Source organism: Apteryx mantelli, chromosome 9 (assembly GCF_036417845.1).
Source record: "Apteryx mantelli isolate bAptMan1 chromosome 9, bAptMan1.hap1, whole genome shotgun sequence".
Taxonomy (NCBI): domain Eukaryota; kingdom Metazoa; phylum Chordata; class Aves; order Apterygiformes; family Apterygidae; genus Apteryx; species Apteryx mantelli.
In genome coordinates this window covers 17,508,341-17,525,252 of record NC_089986.1, presented here as the reverse complement: position 1 = coordinate 17,525,252, position 16,912 = coordinate 17,508,341, and the positions used below count along the sequence as shown (strand labels likewise).

Below are 16,912 nucleotides of genomic sequence, written 5' to 3'. Positions count from 1 at the left end.
TAATCCTGTACAAAGCATATTTATTGAGAAATCAAACTGATCTGATCTAAATATGCCATTGCTCTATAATTGAAGGTTAAAGGTAAGAAAGGGAGTTTGCAAAAATACAAAAAGTGGAGGCTTTTTCAATTTAAATTCATGACAATTAAAGACAATTCCACATTTTTCCTCATTCCCATCTCCTTATATATAGTTGCTTGCTTAGGAACATCTAAAATACAATTTCATAACCATCCTTATTCCTATAATCATGCTTGTGAAAGACAGATGGAAAGATGGTTCTTAACTTTGTATTTATCGCTAACTTCATTTACTTAAAACTATTTCTTCTATTTTAAATCAAATGTTTCATCAATGAAAAGAAACTGATTAATGTTAAACCAAGACAACCTGTGATTAATCTGCTAATCAGGTTTGCCCATACAAATAATTCTTTAAAACAAACAAGCATATTTGTTAAGGCAATTACAGGTAATAAAACACAAAACATGCAAATCATATACTTACCTACAGCTCCATTTAGGGTCTGGAAAATTGCACATTTGTGATCCAAAGTAATGTTAATGCGTTCCTGAAATAAAAGTAGCAAAGATGGTGAGGTATTGTAAAAGCCAATGCTTTTACTGTAATGCAACAAATTACACCGCAGTGACAGCAAGTAATCAGGCAAAACCATGTTATTTTGTATACTTTTAGATATAATTCTTAATTTTATACTGTTCAAGTGTTTCTATATTTCTGTCTGGTGCAGCTGTATAGTGATTGGTTTTATAACTAGAAAAACCTTATCTAAACTTGAAGGATATAGGTCATGACTTTCCAAAGAAACTGCAATTTGGCAGTATAAGCCAAAGAAAATCTGTGATTTATTTTAAAATAAATAAATACAGAAAGAAAGAATTAAAAAATCTTGGCCAAGCAACAAAGCATACTGGCAGTTTTTAAACCAAAATGCACTGCGTTTTAAGGTTTCAGAAACATAAAAGCTAAATCTACATATCATGTCAAAATATAAAGTAACAGTGGCTTTAAAACATGTTTCTTGTACTAAATTATGCCTAGTCCTACTTACATTCTTATTTAACGTACCTTGCTCTACCAAAGTTTTAAGATGTCAATCAAAGCCTCTAAAATACATTAAAAAAATCCTTATGTAGATAACATACTTTATTTTGATCTTCCAAGATTTCCTTACGTATTCTACAATTCTGGATATTACCATACTGAGAATCAGAGTATTAAAACAGAGTATAGGATTCCAAGTTAGCACCATGAAGACATTTTGCAGCACTGTCAGTGCTGCACTGCGCAGAGGTACACATTTTTTGTCCAAAAGACTCTCTGCTTAGACAGCTCATCTATTACTTCTGACTTTGGTGCAGAGTCAGCTCTAGCGTCTCTGCATCCTGCCCTTTCAACTGCATATCTAGTACCTGATTTAGCTTGCATAATGCCAATGCAAATGTCTCTGTACCTGGAGCTGAACATGCCCTATGTTTCAGGCACACTTTAATAATCAGGGTATGTATTTCAAAGACTTCACACCTCCCTTAAGCACACAAATGTTCACAATCAGCCTCAAAAATCTACAGGATCAGCTTCTAAATCCAGTTGTTGTTGCATCAATACATTGTTAATTCTTTAGCCCTTTTCTCAGCATCAGGGGCATGCCTCTGTCATTCACTGTGCTTCACCCTGCTACTCTGCACAGAACTTTTTTAAGCTAGGGTATAGAGAAGTCTCCCCCAAAAATTTACAATGCAGTCTTATTGAACCTTTCTGCATAAAAATCTGAAGAGTCAGAGGCAGCTGCAGGCAGGACCTGAAATGGCAGCAAGCCAAAATATAAAACACTGGATCGGCAAAAAGTTCTGGGACACCCTGGAAAAGTGCCACATTCTCTGGCTGTCAAACCGCAGCGTACGTGGGACTCTCATGGAGATGAACGTGTCTGATCATATACCTCAGAGCTGTTATTTCTAACAGTGAAGCACAACCTGCCTGGATCTGCAGACAGCCTGAAATAATATTTCAAGTCATGAGCCCTCTGAAACCCGTTCATCATTCTGATGGTAGGAACCTCCGGAGGACAAACACAACTGTCAGCATGGCAGGCAGTAAGCAAGAGACAGCATTCCTTTTGTTTTTACCTTCTGATGTTTCATGAGGAGCAACATGTTACTTCAGCAGAAAGAAATGAGAAAGCCAGTCACTACCTACCCTTGCCAATGGGTCAACATAGATTTTGGTGTAAAACAGCTGGTCATCATCATTATCTTGCAGGTTCCATTGCTGTACAATACGATTTATATACGGAGCATAACCAATAAATCCTGCAATATCACACACACAAGTTATTTCCATAAAAAGAAGTATTCTGCCAATGCTGTTCCACCAGTCAGGACTTCATTCCAACTGTTCGGTGCCAGCAAAGGAAAAGTAAAATTCATGCAACTTGGCTCCAAAAATCACGTTTTCTTGCAGTGATATGTATTAGTTATGTTTCAAAGAGCTCAAAATTAAGAGTTACTTAAATACTAATGTTATTTTAAGAGAAAAATAGGAATACACAATCTGTTTGGGATGGTCTTGCGAACTCCAAACCATGAGATTGGGCTATTATTGTTCCTGAGAAAGAAGTCCATCTATGGAAAAAAGCTTCATTTTCATCAATCGTTTCCTGCTGGCAGAGAAGCGAGAAATCTAATATTGCCAGAACCATAAAGGGAATTCAGCTCAAACCTGATATATATCACGTTTGAGCCAAAACAGAAAAGACAAGGCGGATAGGTGAGGAAAGAAGAGAGGGAAAGAAACGGGGACATTCCCAGATCTGCACACTGCCAAGGACCATGTACCAGAACTCCTGGGAAAAGCTATGCAATGCACTCTGAAACAGTTAAACAATGTAGATGGATGCATGTATTAATCAGCTGCAAAATTATTAACAAAGCTGGCATTTAAAGGACCAAGGACTCCAGAACTAACACTTCATTGAGATTAATGGGAGTAATTCACACTTCTCTTGGAAGTGATTCCTCAAGCTATGCTGATGAGTTGGACAGAGTTCCTAGCACATCTATACTGTGTGCAGAGATCCCCAAGAACAATGTGGCCACATTAGGAAATTCTGTGCCCCTGCTAATAAATTGTGCCTATAAATAGCACTTAATTCTCTGACTGGGCTTGTATGTCCAGATTGTTTCTACACCAGATTCAGCTGGTGGCGATTGGGTGACTCCTGCACAACACTTCATTACAAGGCTGAGTTATGCCCTCAGCTGTATGTGATTTACATGCTTTTCACAATGTTATTGCCAATAAACACTCTTGAAGGAAATGTATTCTGAAGCACGGAAGAGCAGCTATTGAAGAGGTAAAAAAGAAAAAAAGAAAAACCACCAATCCAAACCTCAATTTTGCACTTGTGGAGTTCAAGAACAATTATACATACAAATATATAAAACAGATAACAGAAGTTAGCCATGTTCAAGTTCAAGAGTTTCATGTGTCCAAGAGTCACACTTGCCTCCTGAGTTCAGGAATCGTTTTCCACTCCGGACAAAAGGATACTTGTCAGCTAGCCTTTTATCTGGCCAAATCAGTCCATCTGCTGCAAACACTACTTTATGATTAGCTTCCTGAAATTTCTTTAGCAATTCTTCAGGGCCTCCCGCAAAGATAACATCATAGCTGAAAATAAAGAAAAGATGCCCAGTAGATTAGTTTGATTTTAACACTTCTGTGTTCAAAACAGGAAATGGTTGCATTGTTCAGATTTTCAACATGAAAGGCAGATATGCAACACAATTTCTCCTCTATTTACATTCATTTGTCTGAAGCTTCCACATTTTAGGCATTTTTTCCTTCAGATTTTTTTTGTCCACCTGAAATTGACTTTTAGGTTTCATGTATTTTGAGTAAAAATATATTTTCCCCTTTAAAAAAGTGTTTATGTATTTAAAAACAAACAAAAAAGCCTAGCAGCTGAAACAGAGTGGGGCTGAAAAATGATTTTGGTTCCTCTCACTGGGAAATACCAGATGACCTTGTTCCAAACCACAAGGGTACAGACTTTCTTTTGAAAACTCATATCGAGTATGTACTTAGATATTTCTCAATAAAGTGTACTTAGCCATAAATTTAAACTGTGCTGCATTCCCACAATACATGGACTTCTGCTTCAACCTTTTTAATCTGCTGGAGAACTCAGAAGGCGCTTCATAAAATCTTCCTCTGCCTTTACGCATTCATCAAATTGGACTCCAAACTCCCACCGAGGACTAAGACCCAAGGCGGAGGGCTCATCTCTAAAAATGGCAGTTAGCCATAAGTTCTCTTTAATGCAGAGCTGAGGATCAATACTCTCCCAAAACAGAAAGAAACACAGATGGGTTTGGCAACGGTCACGTAAGAATGTAGCATCACAAACCTAGTGGTTTCATGTTATCGAACTGTATCTAAATCAATGCTTCTAAAAAAAACCTCAAAACAAGTATAAATGATTAAACTGTTCTTATAAAAGGTCCCATTTTTTGTACTTGAGATCTACATACAAAAGCATTAACGCACAAACCACTTCAAGGTTCATTTTACATAGCTTAATCTGCTGTGACATGATTCCAGTATTTCTGTGTCATGGTTTCATGCTCTGGCTTGAGAGCCAAAATATCAGGATTTAATGGTAGCATCTCAGCCTCAGTTTCCTCATCTGAATATGTGTATAATCTTATTCTACACTCCTGAAATAGGGCTGCCCCGCAGGGCAGAGGAATGTTACACCTACCAAATCAAAAGGTCTAAGCAATAGTTTAGCAGGCTAAACTTTCCTTCTTTTGATCAAGATTTTGTTCTTATGAACTGTAGTGACTGTAGTACCTTCAACTGCAGTACCTCTGCAGTGAACACAACTTCTTCTAGGGCAATGTATTACTCAGCAATAATGTCAGGAGACCAACCCTTACTGACTTCCAGTACTTCCTCATTTCAGTTCGGAAATTATTTAAAACGCCCTTTCTCCAAAGGGCACTTCATGCAATTGGCCCAGGAGAACTGAAGAACAGCTGGCTTCTGAATGCGAAAGGGAAGAAGATTTCCACCACAGAGCACAGTATGAACTCTGGAGAGGAAGTTTGTTATGCAGTCTATATAAAGTAAGTGGGTTTCTGAAAACTCTCACTGTTTTGTTTTTTCTGTAACTTTGGCAGCAGAGCTTATGAAAAAAAATAATACTGTACATTTTGGAGCTTCTCCAGTTTTGCAAAAACTGCCTGTTTCTGCCCAGATATACAAAAATATAATTCCCTCACTTCTCCATTCAAATTGGGGTAGACTGAAAGCCAGAATGAGCCTTAAGAACAAGCAAGAACCAGGAGACAAGTTGAAGACTGCTGACAAAAATGGGGATTTGTCTGCGGCTTTAACCTAATAGCTTATGGCAGGCTGTGCTTCTCTTTCATCATGTTTGTGCTGCTGCTGTTGCAAAGACTTACAGCTGCAGGAAGGAACCAAAAACTCCTGGAACATCGCTTCCCAAAGACTGTCATTCTGTAAAAGAAAGCCAAAGCTGAGAAACGTGCTGTGCTAGCCACAGTCTCTGCTTGAGAAGGAGATATGCTACTTAATACAGGACAGTTTATAATACAAAGCACTGTAGAGAGTTCACTTCAGAGCAGCTAAACTGCACACACTAAACTCCACACACTAGTGGATACTATGCAGGAGTATGAATCCATCATGGACCTACATTCTCTACTAATCTTCATGGCTCTATCCTGTAAAGAGGTGACCTGCAGGCTTGGTGCTGACTCAGACAAGCCTACCACACCACCTCCCACGGGCAGGAACTCCACTAGCCTCCTGCTCCTCATTGCCAGTCACCTCCTTAGCTGCTTTATAAGGCTCCTGTTTTCCTCTCCAGGCAACTTCTAGGGCCAAGCTAAACCCTGGAGGTTCATCATTTGCCTTGCTTACCCGCTACTTCAGATTACGTGCAATACTACGTATAGCAGGGAATTTCTGCAGTAAGGGAAGATCCACCTTAGGTCTATACCTCTGAGAACATCTCAGAATTGGTTCCAGCACAACTGTTGGTATGGGTTATGCACATGATTTGTTGCATCCTAATTTTGAACAGGGCTTCAGAATTTCATGAAGGGAGAATTTCATAAGGATATATCCAGCAAGAGGCAGGATGTCTTTGCAAGCTGGAAAAGCTCAAATGCTCTTTTATTTATTTTGCATAAATCCTTCTGATTAAGCAGAAGGCAAAAAAAAGAAAGTTTCCACAATTCCAGTTCCACTTCCTGCAGCTCTGAGATTGCAGACGTTCTGGGCTGGAATGGGCCCATCCCGGTCCCTTCACTGAGGCAGGGAAGTGGCCCTGTCCTCTGTTCCCCCACCAGGGCTGGCAGATCACAACAGTGGTTTAGATCATCTAGAACTGAAGGGGCAAAATCTGCATGCACAACTTTGAGAGCAACAACACTTAGCATATACAGCTAAAATAGCAGTAAAAGCTCAAACTACAAACAAGAAAGGGTTTACCAGTAGCCAGGTCCCAGATTTCATATTATTTATGCGGACTGTTAGGCCACATGACCATTTTGAACTAGCATTTTTCATGTTGTATCCACACCAGGATCATCTTAAAATGCTTGAGGTGTATATAGAAAAGGTAACTATGCTGCAGTTTTTGGCAAATGTTTTAAAAAACATTTTTGAGAGATGTCAAGTCTGCCAGGATACATATGGGTTGCTGTGGGAGTTTTGGATGTACAGTTACAGCATCAACCATTTTAGTCCTGCCTATACTGACCATCAGCCAGGCTAATCTGAAATGGTCCGAAGTAAACCAGTAGTTAGCACACCTCAAAAGCACACCTAATTTAAATAGTATTCTATTGATAGGCAAGTAGCATCGCTCTCTGCACATAGATAGCAAACTGTTCACGAAAGGAGTAAGTGAATTATCTCCAACTATTCTCATAACTGTGAAACACTGCTCAAAAACTAGCAAGAAGCAAAGTTTAAGTTAACAGTTCATTAGAAATGATTTGACTAGTTACAGCAAGTAAATAAGACATTTCCTTTTATCCAGATTAATATTCCAAATGAATATAATGAAAAACACTTGAAAAAGGAAGGAAGTTTGTTATATTTATCTTTCCAAACTTATTGCTACATTGATGAGCATCACATTTACAGACCAGGATTCTTGGAAATGAAAATGCTCATTACAAACAAAGCATATTGCTAGAATCAGACTAACAAAAGGAAATGATTTTTTTTTCCTTGGGGAATCAGTTCTATTAGCTTTAAATCAAAATTTTCAGGGGATTATGTTCCTCAAGAACTTGAGAGACTTTAAATTCTGCGATTTTTACAATGAGCGGCACTTCGGCCTGATGGAATGTGGCATCTTTCTTACAACATACACTGTCCTCTGCACTCTCTCATCCATCCCCATCAGACAGTCTGTCCCTGGAGAGAACAACCTGTTTTGGAGAAGAATTTGAGCTATCCCCAAACTGATAACCAATTTGCATATTTGTCCATACAGGGAGAAAACAGTGAGAAGTCAGGAAAATAAATTTGCAAACACAAACACCTCAATGCAAGCAACAAACATTTGGGAGATATTTGCTTCAGCTGAGCCCTTAATTAAAAACAGCATAATCCTTAAAATGACCCTTAAAAAAGTTTCAATTATGGCTTGACCAATAGAACAACTGTATGAACAAACACTGAATATAGTTTACTTTTATAAAGATACTTTTTCCACTTACCGAATGAAAAACTGCTGATCAAGTCAATTACATACAAAAATAAGAATTCAAAAATTGAACACGTAGCTCCAAACCATATGTTACTTTTATGTTAATTAAGTACAGCACAGAAAATATTGAGTAGTTAAGTCATTTTCCTTATAAAGCCTTTCTTAAACAAGTTAAGATGATTTAGACACTGGCTTTCTAGCTCTACCTCCTACTTGAGGTAGGATACAACAGATAAAATTTTAAAAGTGACCCTGGACCAGACTTTGGGAGTACACGCTCCAGAACGACTTGCTGTGAACATCAGTGCAAGCAGTGCAGGCAACTCTCCGAGCTTGCACCAAGCTGGCGCCCCAAGGATGCCTCGGGCTGTAACCCTTTACGTGTCCGATTCAAGGCTGGTTCCCCTCGCTTCCTTGCGGGTATCCTCCTAGAGCTGTGACCACGCTCTGATTATTGATAAGGCGGAAGATCTTGCTGACAACCACAAGCTGGTTTCTTAGCTACTCTAATCATGCTGTCGTTGCAGGAACAAACACTCCCACCTTGCAGCTGCATCCTGCTCTTACGGCAATGGATCGGAGAAAGGGTAAACGCTTGCCCAAAAGCCTGTCAGCTCCTAATAACTTTGTTTTTCCTCCTCGAGGGAGCTGCACTATGAACAATTCTTACATTTGTAAATTCATTAAAAACCTAACAACTGTTCCAAGTGCAATCTAATATTTTTTATGAATGGAGAAAAATGGAAGCAAATTCTCTCAAAGAAACAAAGAGGAAAATCAGCATGCAACTTTCAGCATGTCACAGCAGCTACTCTTGAGAGCCCACCTACAGTAAAATGTAAAGGCAACAGGCCAGATTTGCTCACCATTCAACAAACATTATAACTAAGTCCTCTTGATCAGCATAGCTTTCTATTCCTTCTTTCAGAAGCCGAACTTTCTGCCCTCCGCCAATAGAGTTAGCTAACTCTCCACCTTTCCACTCTTCACCTTTTCCAAGTACCTGCAACAAGGAAAAAGCACTTTTTGCTTGTACCCAAAAACATGAGGCTTTTCAAAGCAGACCCTTATTGAAAACAGATGTTAAAGCAGAAGCAACACATTAAAGCACAGCAAGCCAGCATTTCTAACATCTTAAGTTTTCCATGTCTGAAGCAGTATTCAGCACAATGACATCATTTCAAAAACATGAGAGAGACATTTCTTAACCAAATAAGAATCGAGCAATTGCCTTCAACCACCACTTACTCAAACATGTCTCCTTTAGAAAAAGAAAAAATGTGAATAATTGTTTCCAAATTTGTATAACAGAAACATTCGGAATGAGACCTTTAACAGTCGATACAACAATTTTAGGAACAGGACGCATAAGAGAGCTTGGGGTAATAGGATATTAATAAAAACTGCAAGGTCTAGTCCTTTCTTAAATCTCTCCAGAACACTTTTATACTAGTAGAAAGTAGGTTCCCCAATTTACAGCTGACTGCTAAAAACCAACTGAACAAAATTCTTCCCTAGCCAAGTGAATTACTTCTCAAAAAGGAAAAAAGTCCTTAAACTTTTTGTGGTGTTTGAGCATTTAAATAGTATAATTTTTTTTTTTTTTTGGTAGCTTCTAAAATCTGGAAGAACTATAATTACATGGTTTTTTGGACAAATCTGCAAAGCTAATAGCTGTATCTAGAGGCATCTAGGGTGTTTTAATACAGCATTAATATACTAGGAAAGGTTCACTCCTCAGTCTTCCAAGTTCAGTGGCAGAAATCAAACTACAGAAACCCAAATTGTTTCTAAAATGAAATCATTGGGGGACAAGTGTAATTAATTTGTGTCTTTCTTATTTATAGTTTTAACACTCTGCTAAATAGGCAAAAAAAAATTGTAATGCAACCTGTGAATCCCTGGATTTTTTCTTGCAGGATCAATTTGTGGGGAAAGTTTAGAAGAAAGTTAGGGCCTTCCCTTTTTCCCAAGGTCACGCAGAGGACAACCTCAGGACGTGACATATGTAGACACGAAGCAAGGCAGAAAAGACTGGCAAGAGTGACAGAAATGTTTTGTCCTCTCAGAGAATTACAGGTTCTTGGAAAACACAATGAAACTTTTTAGTTCTGTGATCCTCCCTCTGCCGCAGAAGGGATCCAGCCTTGTTTAAGGAGTAAGGGGACGTACGAAGCCTTTTCGGCTGCCCGAGGACTGTCAGCACGACTGACAGTCAACTCTTAGTACTGTCAGTACAACTGACAGAGGTATTCGTGCAACTACTCAAACAAATAAGCAGCACTGAAAAGCAAGGCTATATGATAACTTATGTCAGAACCTATAAATGACTGAGGACACAAAGGGATGTAGGACTGCTTGGAATAAAAGGGAAAACTAGCAAAACTGATAATAATAAAACAATAAATCCAGAAATTGTTGAGATTAAGGAAAAAACCAAACTCTTCTTGATCACAGTAATTTTAACCCACAGAATAATTTAAGGGCAGTGGAGGAAGCCCCCTCCCCTGCACATTCAGAGCGGGGCTGGCAGGCGTACGACAGGGCCACCAGCAGGGTCACCAGCAAGGACATGTGCAAGGTGTCCCAGCCACCTCTGGACTCTGTAATTTTTACCTTACTGCAATAGGTAAGCAAGCTAATGCAACTACAGTTACTATTGCACTATTTCTGTTTTCAAGGCTGTGTAGTATGACTATGGTATGAAAATATACAATACCTCTACTGTATAGTTGAAGTGCTTTGCAGTTTGCATGAAACGGTGAAAACCATCTGTTTCTTTAGTTGCCACAGTAAAAACTAATAGTTTATCTGAGGGAGGAAAAAAAGGGAACACATTAATATATTTGTAGGCCACAGTTTATAACAAAAACATGCTGAACAGCACTGGACCAAGGAGCCTTATGACTTGCATGTGTCCTATTCAAAGAGAGGAGGTGAATCCTGAGACATCATCAAACAAGGAACTGCAAAGGATGAGGATCCTGTATTTAAAATTACCCTCAGGAAGAGGAAGCACAGAAATATATACATCATATAAATAATCAGTCCAAGAGATAAAAACAAAGCTAGTATGACTGCTAGACAGGAAGGAATCTTTAAAACCAAAATAGCATATTACTCTTTGGTCTGAGCTAATCCTGTGACCTCTTATGACATGGCTGAATGATACTAAAGAACTTCACCCAACTTCAACAACTCTTAAAAGCAACAGCAGGTGAAGTGACAATAAGTTTAATATTCTTGATAAAAAAAACAGGATGGAAAACCCAGTGGAAACAGGTCCCCAAACAGGCTGCGTTTAGTAGTTTTAAGCCCTTTGGCAAAGACAAAAAAGTGAGGCCTTTTGTTTTATTCGGAAGCTGGTGTCTATAAATTATACCAGTGCTCATTTTGCCCATTTACTACATACAAGCAAATGACTTCACAACCAATTTCCTTTTCATATTCCAGGCCCTATCCAATGTGCTGCATAATTGAGAGACATAACTCAAAGCTATCAAAAACACAGGACCCGTATCCAACAGCAAGTATTTTAGTCAGACCAGCCTAGATCCCAGAGAACATTTCAGTTCCCCAATTTGGTCCAAATTCAAGTAACAGCTGCTCTCTAAACACAGCTCATGAGATCAATTCTTACGGAAAGTAAAATTAATCGCCCCTAATGGGTATTCCAGACACAGTGCCTGTTGTTGCTTCACTTTCTCAGGGAAAGTCTGCTGCGTTTATTTTCACCAGCACTGTAACATTTAGTAGAGGTGGCTGCTGTGAAAAACATTCCCACTAATCCTTACCTCTTTCACTAACACAGACATAGCAGCCCTCGGACACGTGAGGCTTCATCATCAATGTATTTAAGTCAATCGCTGCTTACCATTTTGTTTTGTTTGACACTGGCAAAATTAACATACTAGAAGATGTTCCATTTCCCTCTTTCTTTGTAGAGAAAGGGCATCTTACTAGTTACATATGTGACGCTCTGCAGCCATGCACCAGGGTACCTCAGAGGGACCTCCGAGCAATCAACCAGAACTAGCAAAAACAGCTGAGCACAGAGATAACTTGCAGGCTAACAGAAAAACACGTCTTCTAAACTCCAATGAAATTTAAACCTATTTACTATAGCTGTAGTAGGCAAACTATGGAGACTGGTCTCAGGAGACACTAATATTTTTTCCACTGAAATCACAGAATGACAGAATGGTTGAGGTTGGTTGGTTGAGGTTAAAGATCATCTAGTCCAATCCCCCTGATCAAGCAGGGTCACCTACAGCACATTGCCCAGGATTGTGTCTAGACAGCTTTTGAACATCTCCAAGGAAGAAGACTCCACAACCTCTCTGGACAACTGTTCCAGTGCTCTGTTACCCTCGCAGTAAAGAAGCTTTTCCTCATGCTCAGGTGGAACTTCTTGTTTTTCAGTTTGTGCCTGTTGCCTCTCGTCCTATCACTGCACACCACTGAGAAGAGTCTGGTCCCGTCCTCTATACATGCTTCGTTCAGATACTTATACACACTGATAAGATTCCCCCCTCAGTCTTCTCCAGGCTGAACAGTCCCAGCTCTCTTGGCCTTTCCTCATATGACAGATGCTCCAGTCCCTTAATCATCTTAGTAGCCCTTCACTGGACTCTTTCCAGTAGCTCCATGTCTCTCTTGTATTGGGGAGCCTAGAACTGGCCACAGCACTCCAGATGCAGCCTCACCAGGGCTGAGTAGAGGGGGAGAATCACCTCCCTCGACCTGCTGGCAAGGCTCTGCTCTTCCGAATGCAGCCCAGGATATCATTGGCCTTCCTGGCCACAAGTGCACATTGCTGGCTCATGGTCAACTTGTTGTCCACCAGGACCCCCAGCTCCACCTCTGGGGATCTGCTTTCCAGCAGGTCAGCCCCCAGAAATAGGGGTTAGATTCAGCATTAGTCAACAGGTCACCTTCAAGAACAGTCAAATAGGGTCAGACAAGGGTCTACTAGCTCATCTTTAGCAGCAGCCATAAGCATATACAAAAGGAAGAGCAAACACATGCAATATTTTCTGTGCTTACTCTACCAGCCTCCCTGCATTTTCAGTTTCAGGGGTTTTCCTGAACTGGATGCAGTTTCTATATATTCTGAAACTTTCGATCCATTTCTCAACCTTGTTCTTACCTAGTCATCCCTTGAACTGATAATAAACGTTAAGCAGTGACAGCATCCATGTGTCTACTATCCACCCACCCACAAAAAACAATCTTTTGGTTTTTTTGAACAGGGCTCCTACACTTTTTAGGTTATGTTCCCTAAGTTCTCATACTTTAAAAGACAGGGAGCAATCCATCTCTACCTGCCCTCTCTCCCACTCACAGTTTCACAGACCTCTCATATCCTGCCTAAATTTTGTTTTGCTTTTGTTTATTTTTGCCCCTCTCCAAGCTGAACAGCCCTAGTGAAGATGTGCAGATTTTAACTGCTGGCTCTGCTCAGCTACACTGATGCTCTTCCAGGCAATACACAGCAAAGAAGAAAGTGGAAATACTTGAAACATTTCAGTCAACTCAGCTTGGACACCCAACAGTTTTGAACAGACAGACCACTTTAAAAGGTGAAATTCTTCCACCTTTTCCTCACTTAAGTGCTAGCAGCCTTTTGTAGAGCAAGAATCCAAAGAAAACCCTGTGAGAACTTCTTAAATGGACAGGAAGATCCTGGCAGAGGATTCCAGTGCAATGTAATCCTAAATGCACTGACTCACAGATAGACATAAACACAGCAATAATACGTTGTCATGTCCAAAATCACTTCAGTGATTCAGTAAGTTCAAAATCATTTATTTTAAAGGTCATGCAATCTAAAGTAATTCTGCAGGAGTCACCACAGAATGGATAAAGAACATGGTATCTTAGATCATGACTAAAACAGAACTGTAGACAGAGGGTAAGATTTTTCTCTGTGAAATACAAGTAAGCTATGATTAATTTTTTCTTCAAGTCTTGCATTTTCAAATTAGAGGGAACTGGAAAATGTGATCATACCAGACTGCATCACCAAGCCAAGTGAGTCCATTATTGAAAGTTTCCTAGGTGAACTCTCAAGCACTGACTGTAACTGCAGAATTTGGTTTGAGGTAGACATATTTTACACCTACCCCTTCCTGAGAAATGGCAATGTCAAGGATTTCAAAATTGGTACTTAAAAACATGAGGCAAGGACAAAATTTGTGCTGGATCAGATTAATCTTAGCTTTGCTTTTTTTTCATTTGACTTACTGACTATGAAAAATATTAAATAAATGTATATGTGCAGCTTGGCAAGCACTAAATATCTCCTATTCTTTATGAGCTATTATTGTTCTTTTCTAATGTAACCCACCATAACCCCATCTACAAATCGTTCATGTATTTCAAGATTCACTATGCAGTCTGGTATATTATTTGCATTTTGTGGAATAGGAGGAAAGTAAAAGATATGCTAAAGCACAGGGATTTCAACCTGGACTATAAAAAAATGGAGAAAGCTAGGCAGACAAATAATACAGTTTATACTGACATGAAACTAAGAGATCCTGTATTGGGCTTACAGCCAATGAAGCCATATATATAGGCTGCCTGAGTCAGTTTTGCAAAGTCAAAACATAAACAGGAGGCTATTTTTATAGCGGTACTATTCACATTGGAAATGTTTTCTTTTTAGTATACTTGCAAATGCTCTTTTTTTTTTTTATTTACAGATAAAGGGTTTTAAGAGGCCTTATTTCAATGTCTCTGCTGCACTACAACAGGATTTTAAATGCATGTGGTCCTTAAGTAATTTTCAAGTGCAGCAGAATTGTTATTACAATATTTAGAGTTCATTTAGAGTTAGATCTTCTTTACAGAAAATTTATTCTTTGGGGTTTTTTTGTTTGTTTTTAATAATCTGTGTCTGGCTGAAGAGAGCAGAGAAAACATGCTTTTACCCTGTCTATAGAGTGCTTGGAGAGTCACTGCAAAGTGTATTAAATTAGTTACCTTGGCACATATAGATAGGGTATTATTAATCAAATGAGGAAAGCAGCACCCTTTTCTTCTAGCTAATAAAATATTACAAAAACACTAACGTAATTCATGTAGGCTCCTATTGCTTTATTTAGATGCAAGTGATAACCTGCACCACACTCTTACTGGCAAAGTTCCACTGAGCACAGCATGGAAGATATTTGTTTCTTCCTGTGAAAGGGAGCGAAGAGCATGCTTCTGACCATCAAACACCTCTGCTAACTCCTCCTTAACCCTTTAGCCTCATTGGCTTTGAAAAGTCTATTCCTCATTTGCTATATTTACATACAATTTACATCCCTCAAAAGCAGTGGTACCGTTTGTGACTGATCAGTACAAATCCAAAGCGACTTCCATGAAGTCCCAAGAGTATAGATATTTTGCAAGTAAAAAACGTATGCCAGGTGAGAAAGCTTTCGACTTCAGAACGTGCTCGGCTGCCCCCGTTGCCGCAGCCTGGCTGCAGGCACGCGGCGCGGCCCGGCTGCGGGCTGCAGCTTTGCTCTCACGGAGCGCCACGCGCACGGGGGCTCTCGCGTTTCGCGGGTGCCGGAGCCCTCGCCTCCGGCCGAGCCGCGGGCTGCCCGGCCCGCCGAGAGGTTGCGCCTGTTTGCCCAGGCCAGCGCAGCGCCGGTTCCAGCACTCCGGCTGTGCAGCTACCACCTACCCGCAGCCGTGGAAAGCTAGCTGTAATTACTCAGAGCCCACGGTGCCCACTGTGGCCCTGTACCCCCCAGCGAGCGAGCCACAAAATTCCCAGTTTTTCTCTAGCTTCTAGCTGAGCAGTACGGTTTCCGCTTCCTGATCCGGTTTCGGTGCCAACCGCACCACCTCAGAGCATCTACGCCAAGGCACGCTGGCGCGTGCCGGTACACGTGCACTTGAACCACCCACTTCAACTCTGCTGGCTCCCCTCACACGAGCAGAGGAATACGCGCTCCCGATGGGATTTTCTAACAAGCAGTAACATCATCCTCAAAACGCAAACATATCTGAAACACAGCAGAGCGCAGGCGGCCGCAGCCCCCAGCGCCGCGGGACTCCCCGCTGCTCCCCGCCGCCCTCGCAGCACCCAGAGCCTGCCAGCTGCAGCTTGCCGCTCGCTGGAGGCGATCACCACGCTTGGCGTTTATTTCCACAAGCAAGGGAAGTCTGTGTAAAAAGGAAATACAAGCCCTATACTCAGGTTCAGGAGGAAGGCATGAAAAAAAATCTCTGAAGAGCTTCATGCCAGATACAAGGGTGTTGAAGTTATTACAGTGCAATTATTCCGGACAGCTTTCTGATAGTTACATTCACAAAAACAGCTGTTCTGTTTTGAAAACAAGCCTGAGAGAGCGAGCATTTGGCCAAGAAAAGTATATCCAGTGACAAACAGAATTTATTTTTAAAATGCAAATTAGTAAACCCTTTAGTACTGAGGGTGTGAAAGACACGACTGCACACAGAGCGCATGCAGTGTATTAGGAATCCTAATGAAGGTGTACCAAAACATCTCATTCCTTTACTCAGTCTTGTGTGCTGCTACATTCAGGGATCTGACTGCATCATAAATATTTATTTCCAGAAGTTAGAACTATTATCCAGAGCCTTTGTCTTCAGTGATTTCGCTGGCAAGGTCTCAGCTAGGAACTTACATGACAGGACTGTTTTAAGTAGCAATGACCTCTTTCCTTGTACCTTGGCAAAGAGATAGGCAAATACCACTAGTCATTCCTTGCCATTCGCACACCCATATGTTTCTTATTTATCTTGAATGAACACAGGCAGAGATTACTACATAATTTCTACCAAGGACTGCGAGCACTTGTACAGTAGCTTCAGAGCAGCCAAAACTGAGGATATTGCTCACATGCACCGTGGAGCTGACAAATTCAGCTCCTGGGGTCTTATCCGGAGTAGGAGTGAGCTGTAAGGTCAGAGGACATCCGTGCATGGTACTTCATTATGCCATGGAAATCTAACCCTGTCCGTAAACCTAGTTGCTTATAAAGGTAAACAAATGATTTCTAGTTCTTGGAATAGGGCTTGTTCTGTGTTCTAGTGTCCACATTAAATACAGTCGACTTTCGTGCCTGCAGATTACAGCCTCCCCAGAACTTCTCGCTGGAAGAACAACAT

At 40.5% G+C, this 16,912-nt stretch overlaps 1 protein-coding gene across 2 annotated transcripts in view; it reads right to left on the bottom strand.

The window, feature by feature from the left end:
• Positions 1–16,912, bottom strand: part of PLOD2 (procollagen-lysine,2-oxoglutarate 5-dioxygenase 2) — a 56,160-nt gene that overhangs the window by 26,771 nt on the left and 12,477 nt on the right. For both annotated transcript variants that reach the window (XM_067301841.1, XM_067301840.1), the window contains exons 2-6: positions 10,497–10,588; positions 8,644–8,780; positions 3,530–3,693; positions 2,221–2,333; positions 508–571 (exon numbers count right to left, since the gene is read on the bottom strand). In XM_067301841.1, coding sequence (XP_067157942.1) covers positions 508–571; positions 2,221–2,333; positions 3,530–3,693; positions 8,644–8,780; positions 10,497–10,588 — 570 coding nt within the window. The remainder of the gene's footprint in view (positions 1–507; positions 572–2,220; positions 2,334–3,529; positions 3,694–8,643; positions 8,781–10,496; positions 10,589–16,912) is intronic.